At 39.5% G+C, this 20,280-nt stretch overlaps 1 protein-coding gene across 2 annotated transcripts in view; it reads left to right on the top strand.

Moving 5' to 3' along the window:
• CSMD1 (CUB and Sushi multiple domains 1) overlaps nucleotides 1-20,280 on the top strand; it is a 2,003,711-nt gene that overhangs the window by 1,161,134 nt on the left and 822,297 nt on the right. For both annotated transcript variants that reach the window (XM_073336216.2, XM_073336215.2), the window contains exon 6: nucleotides 17,227-17,339. In XM_073336216.2, the coding sequence (XP_073192317.1) occupies nucleotides 17,227-17,339 (113 nt within the window). The remainder of the gene's footprint in view (nucleotides 1-17,226; nucleotides 17,340-20,280) is intronic.

Below are 20,280 nucleotides of genomic sequence, written 5' to 3'. Positions count from 1 at the left end.
GGGTGAATATCAACAGAGGAAAATTACTTTTTGTAGTGACCTAGCCACTCCCAGTCTTTATTCAGGCCTAATTTGATGATGTTAAGTTTGCAAATTAATTTCAGTTCCGCAGTTTCTCATTGAAGTCTGTTTTTGATGCTTTTTTGTTGAAGAATGGCCATTTTAAAGTCTGTTATTTGAATGGCCAGGGAGATTGAAGTGTTCTCCTACTAGTTTTTGAATGTTATAATTCTTGACGTCTGATTTGTGTCCATTTGTTCTTTTGCTAGAGACTGTCCGGTTTGGCCAATGTACATGGCAGAGGGGCATTGCTGGCACATGATGGCATATATCACATTGGTGGATGTGCAGGTGAACGAGCCCCTGATGGTGTGGCTGATGTTCCTAGGTCCGATGATGGTGTCCCTTGAATAGATATGCATAGTTTTTTTCTAATTTAATTATCCCAGGTGGAGTGAAAAGCTAAACTGTTTTCAAGGCAATATTAGTTTAGGCAAGGCAATATTTTTCATGTGTAAGATGATCCATCTTGTGAAACTTGATTATAGAATGTTTTCTTCTTTCACTTAGCAATTGGTTGTTTCACTTTAAAGAGAAGTACAATCTGTCCACATATGTTTGTTTAAACCTCTTGCACTCATGGTATGGGAAATTTGAAATAAAAATGGAGGAAAATAAAAAGAAGTTCTTTTAAATTACACAAGCAATGGAGCCAGGCTACCTAAAGTTGACAATCCCTTGGCAATACTTTTATCTTGAGGTTTTTTTTCACATCCCCCATATTTGCTTTTGTCTCTGACATCTATTTTATCCTAGAACAGGGTTGTAACTAGAATTCTCCTACATAGGGGGCCAAGAGCTCTCACTCCACTTGCACTGAGCTTGAAGCTTTGTATCTAACTCTACACACACCCCACATCCAATTCCAAGCTCTCTTCCCCAGACCCAAATCTGAATTATTTCACGCTTCCTCTTTACCCATGTTCTCCCCCCACATCCAGCTACACACACACTCCCCTCCTGCTGCCACAGCCCCACACTCGTCTCCCTCAGTGGCCCACACCCAGCTCTGAGCTCTCCCCACTGCAGTCTCCCTCTTCTACACCCAGCTCAGGCTTTTACCCAAAGAGGCAGTCAGACTGAAGAGTACCATCCCCACCAGGGGCCAGGCAGTTCTGGGAGCTCTAGATGCCAAGATGCACATAAAGCCTGGATCCTATCCCCCCATGCTCCTAGAGTCTGAGAGTTCCCAGTGCCCCCTGCCTCACTTCTTTCCAGGGAGTGCCTATGGGTGTTGGAAGAACTGCAGAACTATATGTGGGGGGAGGGGAAAGAGGTGCACAGGGTCACAACATCGCTGACATTTGGACTGACTGTCTCTTTGTCATGACAGTGTGGTGGCCAGGCCAAATTTGATTGAGTGGTATTGTGACTTGGCACTCAGGAAGGGGCACCACTGTCATGCCACCCAGTTCTGGTCAGAGGCCCACAGGTCTCCTGGTCCCCATCCCTTGTTGCACCTTTGTGCTGGACTCAACATTCTGTGTTTTATTCAGTCTAGTCTTGTAGTGCCTGCAGCCTCACTGTGTCCTTTTTGAAAACTACCACATGTCATTTAATCTTTCATTTCATCTCAGCCAGTGATGGATGATCATCACAGGGTTCTCATTCTGACTAGGTAGGCATCTGAATGTATGCATGATTTTGTGAATCTCTCGTTTTTTATGCCCTAGCAACTTCAAGGTGGATTTTTTTCAAAATGAAGGTCTTATCTTTGCCTGTTTTCTATCTAAAATGGAGATAATACATATCTCAGAGGGGTGTTGTGAAGACGAGATAAAATGTTTGTACAGCATTTTCAAAATGGTAAAATTCCGTAAAATTATTAATATTTTTGTGATCAGGTGAATCCTGGAAGTGCAGAGCTATGTGAAAATGGAGTAGAGGGAGGGTTTGGCCTAACTTGGGGATGATGGTTTGGGAGTGTTTTTTTTTTTATCTGAACCAGTTCATCCATGCTATAGTGTTTCTCTCTGAATATTATTACTTTAGTCAATTCACTTGTTGTTGTTTAATATTTATTTATTTGTATTACAGTAGCACATAGGAACCCCAGGCAAGGAAAACATTGTACAGACAAATAATAAAGACAGTCCCTGCACCAGAGAGCCTGCTGTCTAGTTGTCAGATAAAACCAGAAAGGTTGACAAAGTAGATAAAACAGATGAGGAAAGATGAGTTAACAAAACAAAAAGAATTGAGCAGAAAAAATTGAGGTCTCATTTACTTCAATTCTTTTATAGATTTAGAACCTTAGGAAAGTGAATTATCAGAAGTATTACATGATAGCAAAGAATGCATTGCTCTTTAATTTTATTCTGTAACATTTTAACAAATCTGCAAAGGAAACAAAAGTGCACTTTGTTTTATATACTTGTTCAGATGAAAACATTAGCTGCTATTATTTTCTTTCTCAATATCAAAGCTAAGCAACAGACAACAAGAGGAACCTTGTTTTCTCAGGTCTTCCCCATTTAAATAATCACCTTGCATTACCTTTTAGTCAAACAAGATATCACAATTACTAAGGCATTTTAATTGAGAAAATAAAAATAAATTATTGGCTTAGTGGTCAAACCTGGTTATATATGCTGATTTTATTAAAATGGCTACTATTGCAATCCCTTGATGACCTAATGTAGGCTTCAAAGAGGGACTTTCTAATTCTGCTCAATGTGACTTACATTTAATAAGGAATACATTATTTACTCCTGGAAGTTTCTATGAAATGAAATACCTGTGTGAATAGATCATATGTGTGTATCTATTTGTAAGTTGTTTAGTTCATTACTTTGTTTTAGTTCATTACTAATAAACACTTGCTAACTATTAAATTCAGGAGAAAGTCTTTACATAGTGCTCTCAGTCTATTTTGTATAGGAATACATTCACTACTTTATGCATGACTATTTGTATATGCAGTATATCTTTGTCTGCATGAGCATTATTGATAAAATATAAATATTAATTGATTGGTTGGACAGTAAGGTACATCTTAAGCCTATTGGCTTCTGTTCCCAAAGGGGAGAGTTTATAAACCCTTCCCCTTTAATAGGGGGCTCCAGGAAGAAAATCTCCCCCTTTAGGATTAGAGTAGGAGTAGGTTGGGGGGGGGGGGGGGGGCTTGCAACGGTCATTGTGATAGCTGCTTTTTTGGACTGGAAGGAATTGGGGACCCCCAGGCAGGGTTTGGGTTTGTTACGGTTGTCTCAACAGACTGGGGACCTGGTTGGTAGGTTATGTTGTAACATTATTTTTTTTTCTAATCTTGGCAGGTGCCTAGTGCAGGTACTCATCACCAGGGGTGTGTGTCCAGTTCCCTGATAAACTGGAATTGAAACAGATTGAGAGAAGGCATCTCCTAAAGAATGTGGGAATAGGGTTAGGGCCCCTACTTTCTGGTACAACAAGGAAACAACCCTCTCTAGATTAGCTTTCTTAACTATTATATGGGGAGAGGGTGGTGGGTCCCAGCAATGGCAGTTGGCAGTCCTCTACCAGATTGAATAGATTATAATAGGAAGTATGACCTGTACTGGGTGAGTTGTTGCTGGATAATTCACAGTAGCTGACAGCAAGTGGTTTTCCATGGGGCACAGTGTGAGACAAGGGTGTATTTTGTCTCCAAGCCTCTGGAATGTATGCACAGAGTTTGTTAAGAGACAAGGTTTGGGAGGTTTTGACCAAGTGGAAGGAGCTAAGATTTCAATTGGTGGACACTTCTTAACCTACCTCAGATATGCCAATGGCACGACACTCTTTGCTATAGCCGTTGGTGCAAATACAACAAATGGTGGAGCCTGTAAAAACAGTTAGTGAGTAATATGGAATATTCCTTAATGCAACAAAAAAGAAAATTCATGTACGTTGACACAACTAAGAAAAACAGGATGCAAACATCATGATGAACAGACAAGCATAGAGAAAATAGATTAAATTAATTATCTTGGATCACATATATCCAACCAAGATGGTTGTTCCAAAGAAACCAGAAGAAAGCTAAGAATGGTTTGCTCAGCTGTGGGCTTGCTAAAGAAAGTGTGGGGTAAAAAAACATAGCATCTAGAAATGTAAAAAGAGGGAACTGGTGAAAATCCTCTTTTTTTTTCATAGCGATTTATGTATGTGAATTGTGAGAAGTTAATGCTGCTGACAAGAAGAAAATGAAAGCTATTGGAATTCGGTGCTGGTGAAGACTCTTGCATATCTCCTGGATAGTAAAAAAGATGAATGCCTATGTTAAAAATTGCAAGCTGCCAGGCCTTGGTAATCTACACAGTGGGTGGAGCAGGACCTTGTCTGGCAGTTGCCATGGCAGTTGGGAGTAGTGGCAAGTGTAAATCCAGTAGTCAGATACCATGCTGAGGATGAAGACAGACTCAGTCAAAGGTTGGAACCTGAGTCAGGATAGGGAACAGGGCAGGGATCCAAAGACTAGATTGGAGAGGGCAGAATTCAAGGCTGGAACAAGAGCTAGAGGCAGTAGCAGGGAAAGCACAGGTGTGGTATGCGTTGAGCAACCACGCAACTGCTGCTGCTTCAAGGCTCAAGTAGCAGGCTGCAGGTTTTCCTGCCCAATCAGGAAGCAGGACCATTTGCAGAAGGATCTTTGGGCACGGCTGAGCTTACTGGGTTGCCTAGCAACCAGGCTGGGAGCCAGATCTGCTGCTGATGGAAATATTATTGGAGGGAAGCCAACCCTGAGCAGAAATCAACAGACACAAATGTATGTACTTTGGTCACAATAGGTGTATAAGTGGAAATTATCTGGAGAAAGTTATTATGGAAGGAATGGTGGAGAGTTATCCTTGTAGAAGATGACCAGTGAGGAGTTGGATGGATGGTGTTCCTCAGATCTGTGAAGATCAACTGCTGAGTGCTCAAAGTTAGTGATGGATTGTGAAGGCTCCTGAAAATTCTGCTATTATATCACCAATACTCAGTCATGAATAAATGTTTTGGTTTTTTTTAGTTTCCAGATATGTTACTGAATAAAATTGTGGCCTAGTTAAACCACGTTCCTGGTGTCTTTTCTTGTCTTGTCTTCCTGCAGTGTCTGGGACAAAAGTATCAGTGTCTGGGCACAGCTTATATGGCTCCTGACTGCAGGAACATTTTTTGTGCCTGGAATCTGGACATGGGGTGCAAAGACAGTCTTTGTGTACTCCTTTTCTCCTTTTTTCACTTTGCACAATTCTGTCCCTTACAATATTTAAGTTCATACAAAAATAATAGATTTATTAAATAAATCAATTTTATGCAAATGAATCAAAATGTCATTTATGTAGTTAATAAAGCAAGTTCTGAAATAGTTGCTATGATAAATGAAGGGTGAGGGGAGCTCCCTTTTATGGACATCCATCCAGCCAGTTAGCTATAAAGATCCTCTTGGTGGCTGTTCTCTGCTTGCTATACCTCTAAAGGGTTAACAAAGTTCCCCCAGGTAAAGGAAAGGGAGTGGACACCTGACCAAAAGAGCCATTGGGAAGGCTAAAACTTTTTTAAGTGGGGAAAAAACTTCCCCTTTGTCTCTGTTGCGGTCCTTTGGGAAAGAGGGGAACAGGGAACAGTTATTTATGAGAAGCTTTAAGCCAGGAATGATCAGAGGTCACCAAGACCCATCAGATCATACCTGGAACTACTTATTTGGAGCCCCCAAATGTGTAAGTACATCAGAAATGTTTAGAAAGATGCGTTTTGATTTATTTCTGTTTATTTCTTATGGCTAGTGGACTCCTCTGTGCTAACCCCAGATGCTTTTGTTTGCTTGTAACCTTTAAGCTGAACCCCCAAGAAAGCTATTTTGGGTGCTTAGTTTTTGGAATTGCTCTTTTAAAATCTAGCAAAAGCCTAAGTTCCAGATATATTTTCTTTCTTTTTGGTTTTTAATCAGATTTACCTTTTTTAAGAACAGGATTGGGTTTTTGTGTCCTAAGAGGTTTGTGCATATGATGTTTAATTAGCTGGGGGCAACAGATAATTTCCTTTGTTTTCTTTCTCAGCTCTTCCCCAGAGTAGGGGTGGAAGGGCTTGAGGGTACCCCCCAGGAAGGAATTCCCAAGTGTGCCAACCTGGATTCCAAGGGGTTTGCATTTGAGTGGTGGCAGCATTTACCAAGCTAAGGTCAGATAAAAGCTGTAACCTTGGGTGTTTAATACCAGCCTGGAGTGTCCAGTATTAATTTTTAAAATCCTTGCATGCCCCCACCTCCTGCACTTGAAGTGTCAGAGTGGGGAATCAGCCTTGACAGTTGCAAAAGGAATTGATCTGGATACTGAATGCACTCAGATGAACAGAATCCAACTGTAGTCATAAGGGCTAAATTTTGTGATGTTTACACATGTTGAAGAGTATTTACTTATTCAAATAGTGCAATTGACACACCAGAGTGTGTGAAGATCCCCCAGTTTAGCCCTGTGTTTGTAAAATTCTTTCTATTGAATGTGAATAGTGCATGTGCATGTTTGGGTCCTATTAGAACAAGACTAACTTATGAAGAGGCACCAAGGCTCACATATTGCCCACGTACCCTGATTCTAGTCTTCCAACTATTTATTTGTACAGGACAGAAGACTAGAATATGAATGGGGTATCAATGGCTCACTACATCTTTAATTCAAACATAAACAGTCAGTGACTGTCAGACATGGAAAATCAACATATTCCTCTCTGGTTTGAAATATCACAGAAGACATATAGCTAAATTAGTATAGAGATCAAACGGGGATTATGTCACTGTGTCAATATCATAATATTATCACTATCATTTCTTAGAGTAAGGGAAAATACTGAGGCAATTTTAGCCAAAACATATGGAGTTTATAGATATGCATTGTAGATTGACAGATATTTTGTGTATGCATTTGGGGAACAACTATAAAAAATACAGCCAATGATAGACATACTATGAATGTGCTTTTGTGTGTCCCTGTGTGTGTGTGTGTTTACTCCTTTGCTAATGTACCATTTAATTCAAATAACAGTTTAATTCAAAATGCTCCGGCATTGGTCTCTCTCAGACTTTTAACCCCACAGCTCTGGGCAAACCAGATAAAGTGTTACTGCAAATTTATTTTGTACAAAAAATACTTCTTTCCAGCAATTAACTTTTAATGTTTCGGGGAAAGCAGGTGTCACTGTAAGTAAAATGAGCAGCTCTAAAGAGACAGGGAAGCTTTTTATATCCAGAACATACCATTTCCTATCAAGGTGTTAGCACAAAGTACCATACTAAATCCTTTTACTATTGCATGGATTTTTCTTCCTCTTAATTGTATTACAGTACTACCTTAAAGCCCCAACCAAGTTCAGCACATCATTGTGGTAGGCGATGCCAACACATAGTAAGAGTTAATCCCTGTTCTGAACAGTTTGTAATTTAAATATACAAGACAAAGATTAGGTGGATAAACAGAGGCACTTGTTCTAGGTCAAGACAGAAGGTCAGAGATCATTCCCAATCTAATATTTTATCCATGGGACCATACAAGCTAAACTGAGCAAAATTGTTCTGTTGTTTACAACCCAGTGACTTTTCATCTCACAATCTTGTAACAAAAGAGAAGCAAAACCATAGCTACTCCTTTCGGTTTTAATCGTTTACTTCTTTCAGTTCACTGGGAACAGGAATGTTCCCAGTCTTCTTTAAAATTTCTAATACATCCTTACAGAAAAAGTCCATGCTAAGAAAAAATTGGAGCCATTACACAAGTTTAAGAGTCAGCAGTGTATAATTGTCACGAATCAGTAGGTACCTGTATCATAGAGAATAAAGTTGATTTGTTATGAACACTTCAGTTGCAGATTAGAGGAAAAATTTCTTCTAGTCAAGGGTGTTTTTCTTTATCATTGAATAGGTACACTAATTTTGATATTGGAATGTTATACTCTCTGTTGAAGGTGAAAACCTTGCCTCAATAAAAGCTTGACTAAAGATTTCATTTGCTGCCATCTCAGTTTAGGTTGGAATATAAAGATGTAAATTAAAATATAAATTCAAATATCATGTTAATTTCCACCATGAAACATTGCAGTCCAAATCTTGCAAGCTGCAAAGACAGTTTTGGTTATTTTTTTAATCTAAATATTTTCCAAATTTCCGTGTCCTCCCACCTACCAAAATACATTACATAAAGAAAAACATTAACATGCATGGTGGAGTGAAGGCATTATTGATATTTGTTTAAAATAACTCCCTCTTGGAATGATACAGCCACCCTCCAAAGATTCTTAAATACTTATTGCCCTCACCTCTACTGGATTTTGGGGCAGAGTACTAGCACCAAGAGCTGATAGTAACAGCAGGAGTAAATTGCAATTATATTTGAAAGAATGGTGACGTTGTCATAGTCACACTTTAAAGAAAAAAATAGTTGTAATAATAAAGGAAAATAGAAATCCTTGACAATTTGTTTTTAGACAATCAGCAAAACAACTTCGGTGTTTGCACTATTCCCTAAGTATTCCGGTAACCTTACTTAGATGCACAATGAAATTAGTAAATTGTTAAGGGTACCTCTCTATAGTCTTGCAGTTTCACAATTTAATATGGGAATCAATTAATAAAGAATTAAAAGATAAGAATAAAATTAAAGCCAGTCAACATAGTTTATGGAAAACAGAACTTGTCAAACAAACCCGATTTCATTCATTGATGAGATTACAAGTGTCAAGGTTCCTCCCCCACTCTGAACTCTAGAGTACAGATGTGGGGACCTGCATGAAAAACCTCCTAAGCTTATCTTTACCAGCTTAGGTCAAAACTTCCCCAAGGTACAAAATATTACTCCCGTTATCCTTGGACTGGCCGCTACCACCACCAAACTAATACTGGTTACTGGGGAAGAGCTGTTTGGACGCGTCCTTCCCCCCAAAATACTTCCCAAAACCTTGCACCCCACTTCCTGGACAAGGTTTGGTAAAAAGCCTCACCAATTTGCCTAGGTGACTACAGACCCAGACCCTTGGATCTTAAGAACAATGAACAATCCTCCCAACACTTGCACCCCCCCTTTCCTGGGAAATGTTGGATAAAAAGCCTCACCAATTTGCATAGGTGACCACAGACCCAAACCCTTGGATCTGAGAACAATGAAAAAGCATTCAGTGTTTTACAAGAAGACTTTTAATAAAAAATAGAAGTAAATAGAAATAAAGAAATCCCCCCTGTAAAATCAGGATGGTAGATATCTTACAGGGTAATTAGATTCAAAAACATAGAGAACCCCTCTAGGCAAAACCTTAAGTTACAAAAAAGATACACAGACAGAAATAGTTATTCTATTCAGCACAATTCTTTTCTCAGCCATTTAAAGAAATCATAATCTAACACATACCTAGCTAGATTACTTACTAAAAGTTCTAAGACTCCATTCCTGTTCTGTCCCTGGCCAAGACGACTACAGACAGACACAGACCCTTTGTTTCTCTCCCTCCTCCCAGCTTTTGAAAGTATCTTGTCTCCTCATTGGTCATTTTGGTCAGGTGCCAGCGAGGTTACCTTTAGCTTCTTAACCCTTTACAGGTGAGAGGAGCTTTCCCCTGGCCAGGAGGGATTTCAAAGGGGTTTACCCTTCCCTTTATATTTATGACAACAAGTTTGGTTGATAAAGGGTAACTGGATAGATGTAATACATTAAAATATTTTTTTAAGGTGTTTGACTTAGCACACATGGCATTCTGATTAGAAAGCTAAAATTCTACAGTGTCAGTTGAGCAGATATTAACTGGATTAAAACTTGGCTAACTGACAGATCTCAAAAACACAGGGAATTATAATGGAATGGGAGTGTTTCGAATGGGGTTCAACAGGGATCAGTACTAGGGTTGCCAACTTTCTAACTGCACAAAACCAGACACCCTTCCCCTGCCTCCTGTCTCTCCCCTTCACGGAAGCCCCACCCCTTCTCTGAGACCCCACCCCCACTCACTCCATCTCGCCTCCCTCCATCACTGGCTCACCCCCACCCTCCCTCGTTTTCACTGGGCAGAGGTGGGGGTTGGAGTGCAGAAGGGGGTGCAGGCTCTGGGATGGGGCCAGAAATGAGCGGTTCAGGTGGCAGGATGGGCCTATGGGCAGGGGACTGAGGTCTAAAATAGGGGTTTGAGGTGTGGGCTCCAGGTTGGAGTTTGGGTGTGGGAGGGGATTCTGCCTGGGGCAGGAGATTGGACTGCAGGAGGGGTTTGGCGTGCGGGCTCCAGCTGGGCAGTGCTTACCTCACTCGGCTCCCGGCCAGCGGTGCAGTTGGGGTAAGGCAGGCAGGTCTGTATGGTGTGCACTGCCTGTGCCTGCAGCTGCCGCCCCCTCAGCTCCCATTGGCCGTGGTTCACGGCCAAGGGGAGCTGCAGAGCCGGTGCTAGGGGTGGAGGCAACACACAGAGCTTCCCTGATCACCCCTGTGCCTAGGGACATGCCAGCCATTTCCAGGAGCCACGCAGAGCCAAGGCAGTCAGTGTTCCTGTGTTAGCCCCACTGCACCGCCGATCTGATTTTAACAGCCTGGTCAGCGGTGCTGACTGGAGCCACCAGGGTCTCTTTTTGACTGGGTGTTCCAGTCAAATACCAAATGCCTGGCAACCCTAAACAGTACTAGGCCTGATGCTATTCAACATTTTCTTCAATAATCTACAAGTAAATATAAAATCACTGCTCATAAAATTTGCAGATGTGTTGTCTGTTTGAGTTTAATTTAACAATAATAATAATGTGAGATTGTCAAAATAACAGGCTTAAATGGAATTATTTAATCAAAGGTTATCAAACAAATACAGAAGGAAAACCTATTTTACCAGCTTTTGAGTAATATGAAGAGCTGGCCTATGTTGCCTCCCTCTGTCACTGGTGGGATGCTAGTGGAATAAATTTCCCAATCTAACTCCAAAATCCTCTTTCCTGTTATGAGTATGGGTATGAGACAAAGGTATCCCTTTTTGGAGGGAAAAGTATTTTCCCAAAATTAATTTCATCGTGGTCTGTTTTCAAATTCTCATGTTACCTAATTACTAATGGAATTTCTTGTATGGTATCTTAGGTTACATGATCAATAAACTAAAGGGATTTCAAACCTAATTGTTAATCGGAGCACCTGTTACAACAAGCACTCCCTGATGAGTTAAAATCTTCTTTCAATGGGTAATTATTTCATTTATCACAGAAAACATCTGCAACAACAAATACCTCTCATCAATCACAGAACATAACTGGGTCATTAGCAACCCTCTTCAATTACCCAGTTTTGTTTATCATAACAGACATCTGTCAATATCTTCCATTAGTTTTAAGGGATCTTTTCCTCCAGATATCTAGACTCTCACAGACTTAGAGACATTGAGGATGAGTAGATACAGCCCAATACTTCACTAAACTGGGAGGAGAGGTAGATACGCTGGAGGGTAGGGATAGGATACAGAGTGCCCTAGACAAATTAGAGAATTGGGCCAAAAGAAATCTGATGAGGTTCAACAAGGACAAGTGCAGAGTCCTGCATTTAGGATGGAAGAATCCCATGCACTGCTATAGACTAGGGACCAACTGGCTAGGTAGCAGTTCTGCAGAAAAAGACCTAGGGTTACAGTGGATGAGAAGCTGGATATGAGTCAACAGTGTGCCATTGTTGCCAGGAAGGCTAACGACATTTTGGGCTGTATAAGTAGGGGCATTGCCAGCAGATTGAGAGACGTGATAGTTCCCCTTTATTTGACATTGGTGAGGCCTCATCTGGAGTACTGTGTCCAGTTTTGGGCCCCACACTACAAGAAGGATGTGGAAAAATTGGAAAGCATCCAGTGGAGGGCAACAAAAATGATTGGGGTACTGGAAGACATGACTGGGGTACTGGAACACATGAGGAGAGGCTGAGGGAACTGGGATTGTTTAGTCTGCAGAAGAAAAGAATGAGGGGGGATTTAATAGCTGCTTTCAACTACCTAAAAGGGGGTTCCAAAGAGGATGGATCTAGACTGTTCTCAGTGGTGGCAGATGACAGGACAAGGAATAATAGTCTCAAGATGCAGTGGGGGAGGTTTAGGTTGGATATTAGGAAAAACTTTTTCACTCGGAGGGTGGTGAAACACTGGAATGCGTTACGTAGGGAGGTGGTGGAATCTCCTTCCTTAGAAGTTTTTAAGGTCAGGCTTGACAAAGCCCTGGCTGGGATCATTTTGTTGGGGATTGGTCCTGCCTTGAGGAGGGGGTTGGACTAGATGATCTCCTGAGGTCCCTTCCAACCCTGATATTCTATGTTTATAAACATTTTTGAATGCTGGCCACCCTCTAGGTTCAGGTTAAGAACCAAGACTCTGAGGCCTTAGAATTCAGAAATGCTTTTTGATAACACTGTAAGGTTTCTGGGAGAACAGTTAGTAAGACAAGAATTATTAGAGTTTAACATACAAAAATCATGAAATGTTAATATTTACTATCAGATGACGCAACAATTGGAGGAGTATTAAATACTGATAAAGGATTGGGCAGTCATACAGAGTTCAGTTTGTTTAAGTTATGAAAAAGAAGGCTGACAGGTGATTTGATTATAGTGTACAAGTACCTCCATGGGGAAAAAATACCAGAAGCTCTTACATAAACAGAGAAAGGCATACCAAGAACAATGGCTGGAAGATGAAGACAGACAAATTCAAATTAGAAATTAGGTACACATTTTTAACAGTGAGAGTGATTAAGCACTTTTACAAACTGACAAAAGAAGTGGTGGATTTGCTTTCTCTTAATGTCTTCATATCAAAATTGGATGCCTTGGAACATACCCTTTAGCTAAACACAAAGTTATTAGGCTCAATACTGGGGTAACTGGATGAAATGTAATGTGATGTAGAGGATGTCAGACTTGATGATCTAATGGTTCCTTGTTGCCTTAAATTCTAGAGTCTATGACATTAATTTTGGAATCATTTTAGATTGTAACCTGACATGGACATGTATAAGGGGAAAGGTTAATATGTTGTTTAGTTTGTGAACACTTCACACGCTGTGTGCACTGTATCCTACATCATATGTGGCATTATTGTTGCCAGATTTCCCCCTTACTTTGGGGTATGCTCATGTATTAGGGTTACTGTTGGGGGGGGATGTCTGTAATTATATCAATGAACTGCTTGTGTCACTTTTATTTTCATATGGAGCTCTACTTCTCCCTTTTGCAAGTCCCCGGAGCTATCCTGCAGGACCTAGGTTCCCCAGGGCTGGGTTACTCTAGCCCCAGAATCAGATGAACACACACACACACACTAAAAGAGCAAGTCTGAGTGGACCGGGTCAATCAGCACTCTCAAGCTGACCCCTTCTATGTCCCTGGACTCAGTGGGCTAAATCAAGCAGGATTTCCAAGCTGCCACACTTATATGCTCCTGGACTCAATAGGCTGGGTTGAGCAGCACTTCCAAGCTGCCACCCTCGTATGTCATAGGTTCAGCATGTCCCTGTCCCCACTTTCACGTCACAATTGTTCTGGTACTAACCCACTTGCTGAGCAAACCCCACAGGGATCTTTAGCTTAGGTAAGAAGAGCATTGCTGCAGAGTAAATGGGGAAGCCAAAAACACAAAAGAGTGAAGTTCAGAGAGAGAGAGGGGGGAATCAACCAGCTTAACCAAAAAAAGTTATTTATTGAATAATAGTGATAACCACACAAGGAGAGCCTAAACAAACAGAACAGTTACATCATTAAAGATTACAGATATAGAAAACTATACCTGATCAAATAAGTCAGGATTAAAAGTTATCCCCGCGGTGGGGTCTCACGACTGCATGAAGCTTGAACTGTTCAGGGTTCCCACGTGATGGTGGTAACTCAGGGTCCTGAGTGTTGGAGACAGGCAAAGCCCCCAGCACGATCAGTGAGGAGAAGATGAAGTCCCAGTGGAACTGCTGCAGAGTTTGGATCCAGGCATCAGAACCCTTACTTGAATGTGGGTAGGGGTTTTTGTAGGGAAACAACAACAGTTCAAGGGATAACACTAGATTTGTTTAGGGGTAAACTGATGACTCAAGGGTTTTCTTTAGGCTAGACTATAGGAACTGATCATTCCTGGCTATGAGTCGTGTTCCTTCAAGGGAGTTCACAATGCAATTAGGCAGCTTCAGCGTTTTGGATATCAATCAAGGATTCATTACTAGAGTTGGTCTGATAACTGCTGAGCTGGGTGTGTGCAGGTGTACGTTCATTAACATCTGCAGCAGAGATCCCCCATGATGCAGTGCTTCCCTGATTTTCTGGTCCCAGAGTTCAGTACGGTTCTTGCCTTGGAATCTCTGTTCTTCATTCTGTATGCTAATGGAGATGCCTCCCTGTCCCATCTTTGATGCAGATGAGGCTAGGGGAGTTGCCTTAATCCTGTCATTCTTGTCAGGAGGGGTTTAGGTGATAAAAATAACCACCTTTTATTGCTTTCTGTAAGTCTTTCTTCTGATCTGTTTTGGTTCAAGCACAGGCTGGGGGGTGGGGCGGTCCTTCATGAGTCAGACAGGCTGGATACTGTGCCCTGGTTCCCCAAGAACACAGAGCTGACTGGTATAATTATCTATCTCATATTTATGTCCATAGCTACTCCCTTTCCAAGGGCATACTCTTACCTCAGAAAAATCAATGTAATGATTATTATGGCTTTTTCCCTGTATGCATATATTGATTCTAATTTTGATCCAATGAGGAAATGGGGAAAGTTTGCACTGAAGTTTGTTCAAGGTAGTGTTTGTGAGAACAGAACTGGCAAAATACCATCAGCAATCAGGGTCATGGGAATTACAGTACTTGTCATATAGTAGATTAAATAGCAGGACAGTGGGGTGGGAGGAGGTATTGGTTCATATTCTCTGTGTATATATAAAGTCTGCTGCAGTTTCCACGATATGCATCTGATGAAGTGAGCTGTAGCTCACAAAAGCTTATGCTCTAATAAATTGGTCAGTCTCTAAGGTGCCACAAGTACTCCTTTTCTTTTTGTGAATACAGACTAACACGGCTGTTACTCTGAAACCTGTCATAATTTGCTATGTCTTTTTGTCCCTTTTAGAATACAGAATACTATATATAACCACAAAATATCTCTTTTATGGCATGTGGTAATGTTCAGGCTGACAATAATTAAGGGCATGACCCTGAAAAGGTATCCAAGTAGTTGGATATCAACAACCCCACAAACTCCCACTGAAGCTATAGGCCTGAAGAGCCGTCTATAAAACTCCCTTTGAAGAATCAGGGCATAGAGGGCAGGGGAGTGTCAGAAATGAAGAACTTTTAAAATTTTTATTCAGAAGAAACTTAAAAACTTTTAAAATTTTTATTCAGAAGAAACTTAATTAAAAGATCCATACAGTGTTTTCAGAATTCAAAATATGAAGTAAAATATTTAAACAGAAAAATACCATAATTGGAAAAAAAATACAGGTTATATTCCCAGATATCCTAAATTTACAGACACTCATCTGTAGTTAAAAGTATAGTAAAAGGTTATTGTTAAAGATACATTATAAAAAGTGGTAGTTTTATACATTTTCAAGAGCACTCTCTGAGGCCTTGTTCCCTTAATTTGAAGAGCAGAGTTGTTTGACTGTGCACTTATGAACTGTAACAATGTAATCTTGTGAGATGCCAAGTGAGGTTTGGATTAAATCACCAAAAATATGAATCTGGAGACATCATTCTTGTTATTCTTAGAAGGATTAGATATGAAGTTATCTGTAAATTTATTTCAGAGTAGCAGCTGTGTTAGTCTGTATCCGCAAAAAGAAAAGGAGTACTTGTGGCACCTTAGAGACTAACAAATTTATTTGAGCATAAGCTTTCGTGAGCTACAGCTCACTTCATCGGATGCATGCATAAATTTGTTAGTCTCTTATGTGTCACAAGTACTCCTTTTGTAAATTTAATTTTACTCCTATTCTTTATGGTCAATATTTAATGTTTGTGTGATGAGCTGCAGCCTTTCCATACATAGGATGTGTTCGTTTTAAAATTTCAAATAGCACCATTTAAGTAACTTAAATGTTTAAAAAATGAAGTTGGCCAAAAAGGTCCAGTATTAATAGATTTCGATATTATGACCAGGTGTGATAGAACCATCTAATCTGCATTCCACTAATCTGTACAAATTAAAATTTGTACACCAAAAACTGTTTCTTCTGTTTCTTCAGTAAAGTGTTAACAGCAGTGATATAGCAAGGAAGACATCATATTATTAAGTGTTCATTACTTATACAACACACACTTATAACATGCTATGATGTTTGTTCATTAATCTAAATAATCTTCATTTGTCAAATGAACAAAGTTATTTTTCCTGTAATGTAAGAATTTAGACTCCATGGAGAATATTCTGCTTTCAGTTAATCCTGGTAAAAACCCAGCATAACTAAGAGAAAAAAATGGCCCTAAGCAACATTTTGCAGACTTCTTTATTCCAGTCTTTAATTGTAAAAATGAAATGTTCATACAACATATATATTTAGAAGAGATTCCAGATTTACACAAAATCCAGACTGTTTATCTGACCCCTTGCTCAGTTTTTAATGGGAATTAAGTGTGTGTGTGTGTGGGGGGGGGTTGTTGAATCTGAACTTTCACTAATATCAGGTTTAAAAAAAACAAAAACATGGCTTCTGAGGTTTATTATATGCAAAACTGACCCTTCTCAGGTGCGCACACATTTTTGTTTGTGTATAATACAGAGAGTTTTTCTTGCTAGGTTGATGTCCTTGTAAATGAGATATATGAGATGAAACATTTATATTGTTCTTCTAAAATTAATAACATTTCACTTAAGGGAGTGCATCGATTTGCTACTGAATACCATTCTCTGCAACTGTTTACCAACATTTAAGATAAATATGACCTTATGCATTTTGATGTTTTGTCATAAGATCACTTGCCAACTTTTCTGCAGATAAGTTAACAGCTGAAACAAGAAACTTTAGAAATTTTCTCTCCCATTACAGTTCCCATAATAATGAGAGAAGGAGAAACCAATTTGCCTATCAAAGAACTAGGTGGAAAGGAAAATACAGTAATAGTACTAGTGCATCACAATTGTCAGATGCATGATGCACAGTTTGACCAGTATATTTAATTTCACTTGGTCTGTTTCCTTTAAATCAGTCTAAAATACATGTTTTTTGCTTCATCGTATCTTAAAAACTTTTTTCCCCACCTCCAGGTTGACTGGTATGAACCTGCCTTCTCCTGTTATCAGCAGCAAAAACTGGTTACGACTCCATTTCACATCTGACAGTAACCACCGACGGAAAGGATTTAATGCCCAGTTCCAAGGTAGGAAATACAGAGTGTCACCAAAAATAATGTGAATAGAACTGGTAGTGGTGTAGGTTTTTCTTTAGAAACCACAGGTCTGTGCCGTAAAAAGCTAAAGTCTAGGTTCTACTGCCCTTAGGCTGAGTAGTAGCTATCATTATATTATAAAATAAATACCATTCAGAGATTCATTTAACATTGTTTACACATAAAGTAGCAACATTCCCCGTGAAATATACCTCTAGTGGTAAGCTTATTTGACCTTTTTACATTAGATAAATTGTATGTGTGGCATCTTTTTGTATTAATTCAGATCTTTGCTTTAAATCATGAGTAGAATGCAGGTCACAGAAAATCTATTCTGTGCAAAGACAGGCCCTATCTCACTGTTGTCTTCCTTCATTACTCATAATCAAGCTCTTGCCCTGAGGGTTACATTTATCACTTGGAGATTTAACCACTCCCCAACTCAAGATAAATCACATTTCAGACTACTGAATAGATCTGCATATTCATCTTTATTAGAAAGCTAGAGGATGTCAATGCTGCTGTCATTTTTTGTCTATGTCCACCTGGATAGTCATCAAAATGCAATTTTTCTGGAATGGAATCTTCATTGATTTGTGCACTTGATAAATCATCACTCAGAATCAATGATTTTGTAATTAAATTAGAAAGAAATAGGAAACTATCCTGTAAATCACAAATACAGATGATGTAGAAGCTGAGTATACCTTCAAACCCTGTACTTACACAAGCTATTTGTTACTATTTTTCCCCCACATGCAAATAGACATCTTCATAGCTTAAGTTGTCACTCCACAGTAGGATCTGTATTCCTCTGTTCAAGCGTGCTGTTTACTGATGATTATATTTATATGAGATATGTAAAAATAAAACATATCAAATGTTTTTGATACAATATCTATCATCTTTGTACTCCTGTACTTTTAAAATCATTGTGAACAAAGGGTGGATTTTTTTCTTCTTCTCTCAGTTAAAATTTTTTACTAATAATGCCTGACCACTTTATAGGTTATTTAGGTGAAACAACATGATAGCTAATGTGGTGTGTCATTGCACTTAGAATTTGTTTATACAAAACTTACTGAGGCTGAGGGCAGTGATACTTTTGGCACCTGCTAATTGAAGTGCACTACGCTACATAAAATTTGATCCTGGATCTCATTCACCAATAGTTGTAAGGACACTATGGGTAATCCTGGCAACCCACCAGGAAGTTAAGGATCTATCGAATAGTCATGGTAAGTCCGGGGCAAAGTGATGAGACAACATTCTAAGATTTACAAAAAATCTATTTTATGTGTGAATGCATAAGATGGAATTGCGGTTTAAAGGAAACACCTAGTGAGACTATAAACGCAAAATGGGTATTTGTTGCACTGTATAATATATCTGACAATTTTTCTTTTGGTGGCAACATAAAACTTGGCTTTTAAAGAACAGTATTCAAATGACAATTTGAGGTAGCTTAATAAATTGCAAATTCTTACTGTTATTTGAAATCTCCTTTTCTAATTTAACGCATCCTTTTTACATGCAAGTTAATGCAATGGCATTTTATAAACTACCGATAAATTGCAATTCAGTGAACCTCAGCAATGCAGAGTGTATTAATGTGTCAACAGCAAGCAATGAAGTAAGGAAGTAAGGAAAATTGCCTTTAAATACTAAAATATCTATTAACTTAAATCAGAATATTATTATTCAGTTCATCATACGTAGCTCAATATAGTCATATAGTCTTTCTATTTGGTAGTACACTAATTAACACTTTAAAGGTATTTAATGATAGGCAGAGCTGTCTGTAAGTCTAATAGTTAAAGATGAAAACAGTTTCCATTATAAGATCCTGTTTTTGGTTGCTTTTAACTGCCAAATTGCAGCCATTCAGGTGAACTTTTCAATGCTGGGTGTCTGCTTCAGACTGCATTCTGTGGGAATATTTCAGCATTAACAGAGGCAAGGATCCTATGGGAAAAATAGTATATGATCATGTTATAGCCCTGGCAGAATCTTCTCTTGCTGTAGACACCAGACTGCTATATTGGACCCAGCCTTTGAATTCTGCATGCTTCTAAGCCGCCTGTATCTCTGTAGTTGCAGATGCTGCCTCTAAATATGGCCTCTTAGACAGACTTTGTGTCTAGTATCCTCTTGGGGATGTGGCCCTAGGCCCCAAGACAAATGCTGATCCCCTTCAAGTCTCTCCAGTTATTTAAGTACACCACCCAGAACCCTTATGGGTACCATTAGAATTCTCTGAAGATGTCCACAAACATGTGGACAAGGGTGATCCACTGGATATCGCGTACTTGGACTTTCAGAAAGCCTTTGACAAGGTCCTTCACCAAAGGCTCTTAATCAAAGTAAGCAGTTCATGGGCTAAGAGGGAAAGTCAGTACTGGTTAAAAGATAGGAACCAAAGAGTAGGAATAAATCATGAATGATATGCAGAAAGTGAATAAGGAAGAGTTATTTACCCCTTCACATAACACGAGAACTAGAGGTCACCCAATGAAATTTATAGGAAGCTGGTTGAAAACTAACAAAAGGAAGTATCCGTCCGACAAAAGAAAATCAACCTGTTGAACTCATTGCTAGGGAATGTTGTGAAGGCCAAAGTGTAACTGGATTCAAAAAAGAATTAAATAGATTCATGCAAGATAGGTCCATTAATGTCTATTAGCCAAAATGGCCAGGGACGCAGCTCTGGGTGTCCCTAAGCCTCTGAGTGCTAGAAGCTGGGACTGGACAACGGGATGGATCACTCAGTAGAGTGACCTCTTCTGTTCACTCCTTCTGAAGAATCTTTCACCAGCCTGTGTTGGAAGACAGGATACAGCACTAAATGTACCATTTGTCTGACCTTATGGTCATTCTTATATACTCTGCTTTACGGTTTCTCTTCAGGGACTATGTGATAGTTAAAGCAAGT

The sequence above is a fragment of the Lepidochelys kempii genome, chromosome 3 (genome assembly GCF_965140285.1).
Source record: "Lepidochelys kempii isolate rLepKem1 chromosome 3, rLepKem1.hap1, whole genome shotgun sequence".
Classification (NCBI taxonomy): domain Eukaryota; kingdom Metazoa; phylum Chordata; order Testudines; family Cheloniidae; genus Lepidochelys; species Lepidochelys kempii.
This window is presented reverse-complemented; position numbering and strand designations above follow the sequence as displayed.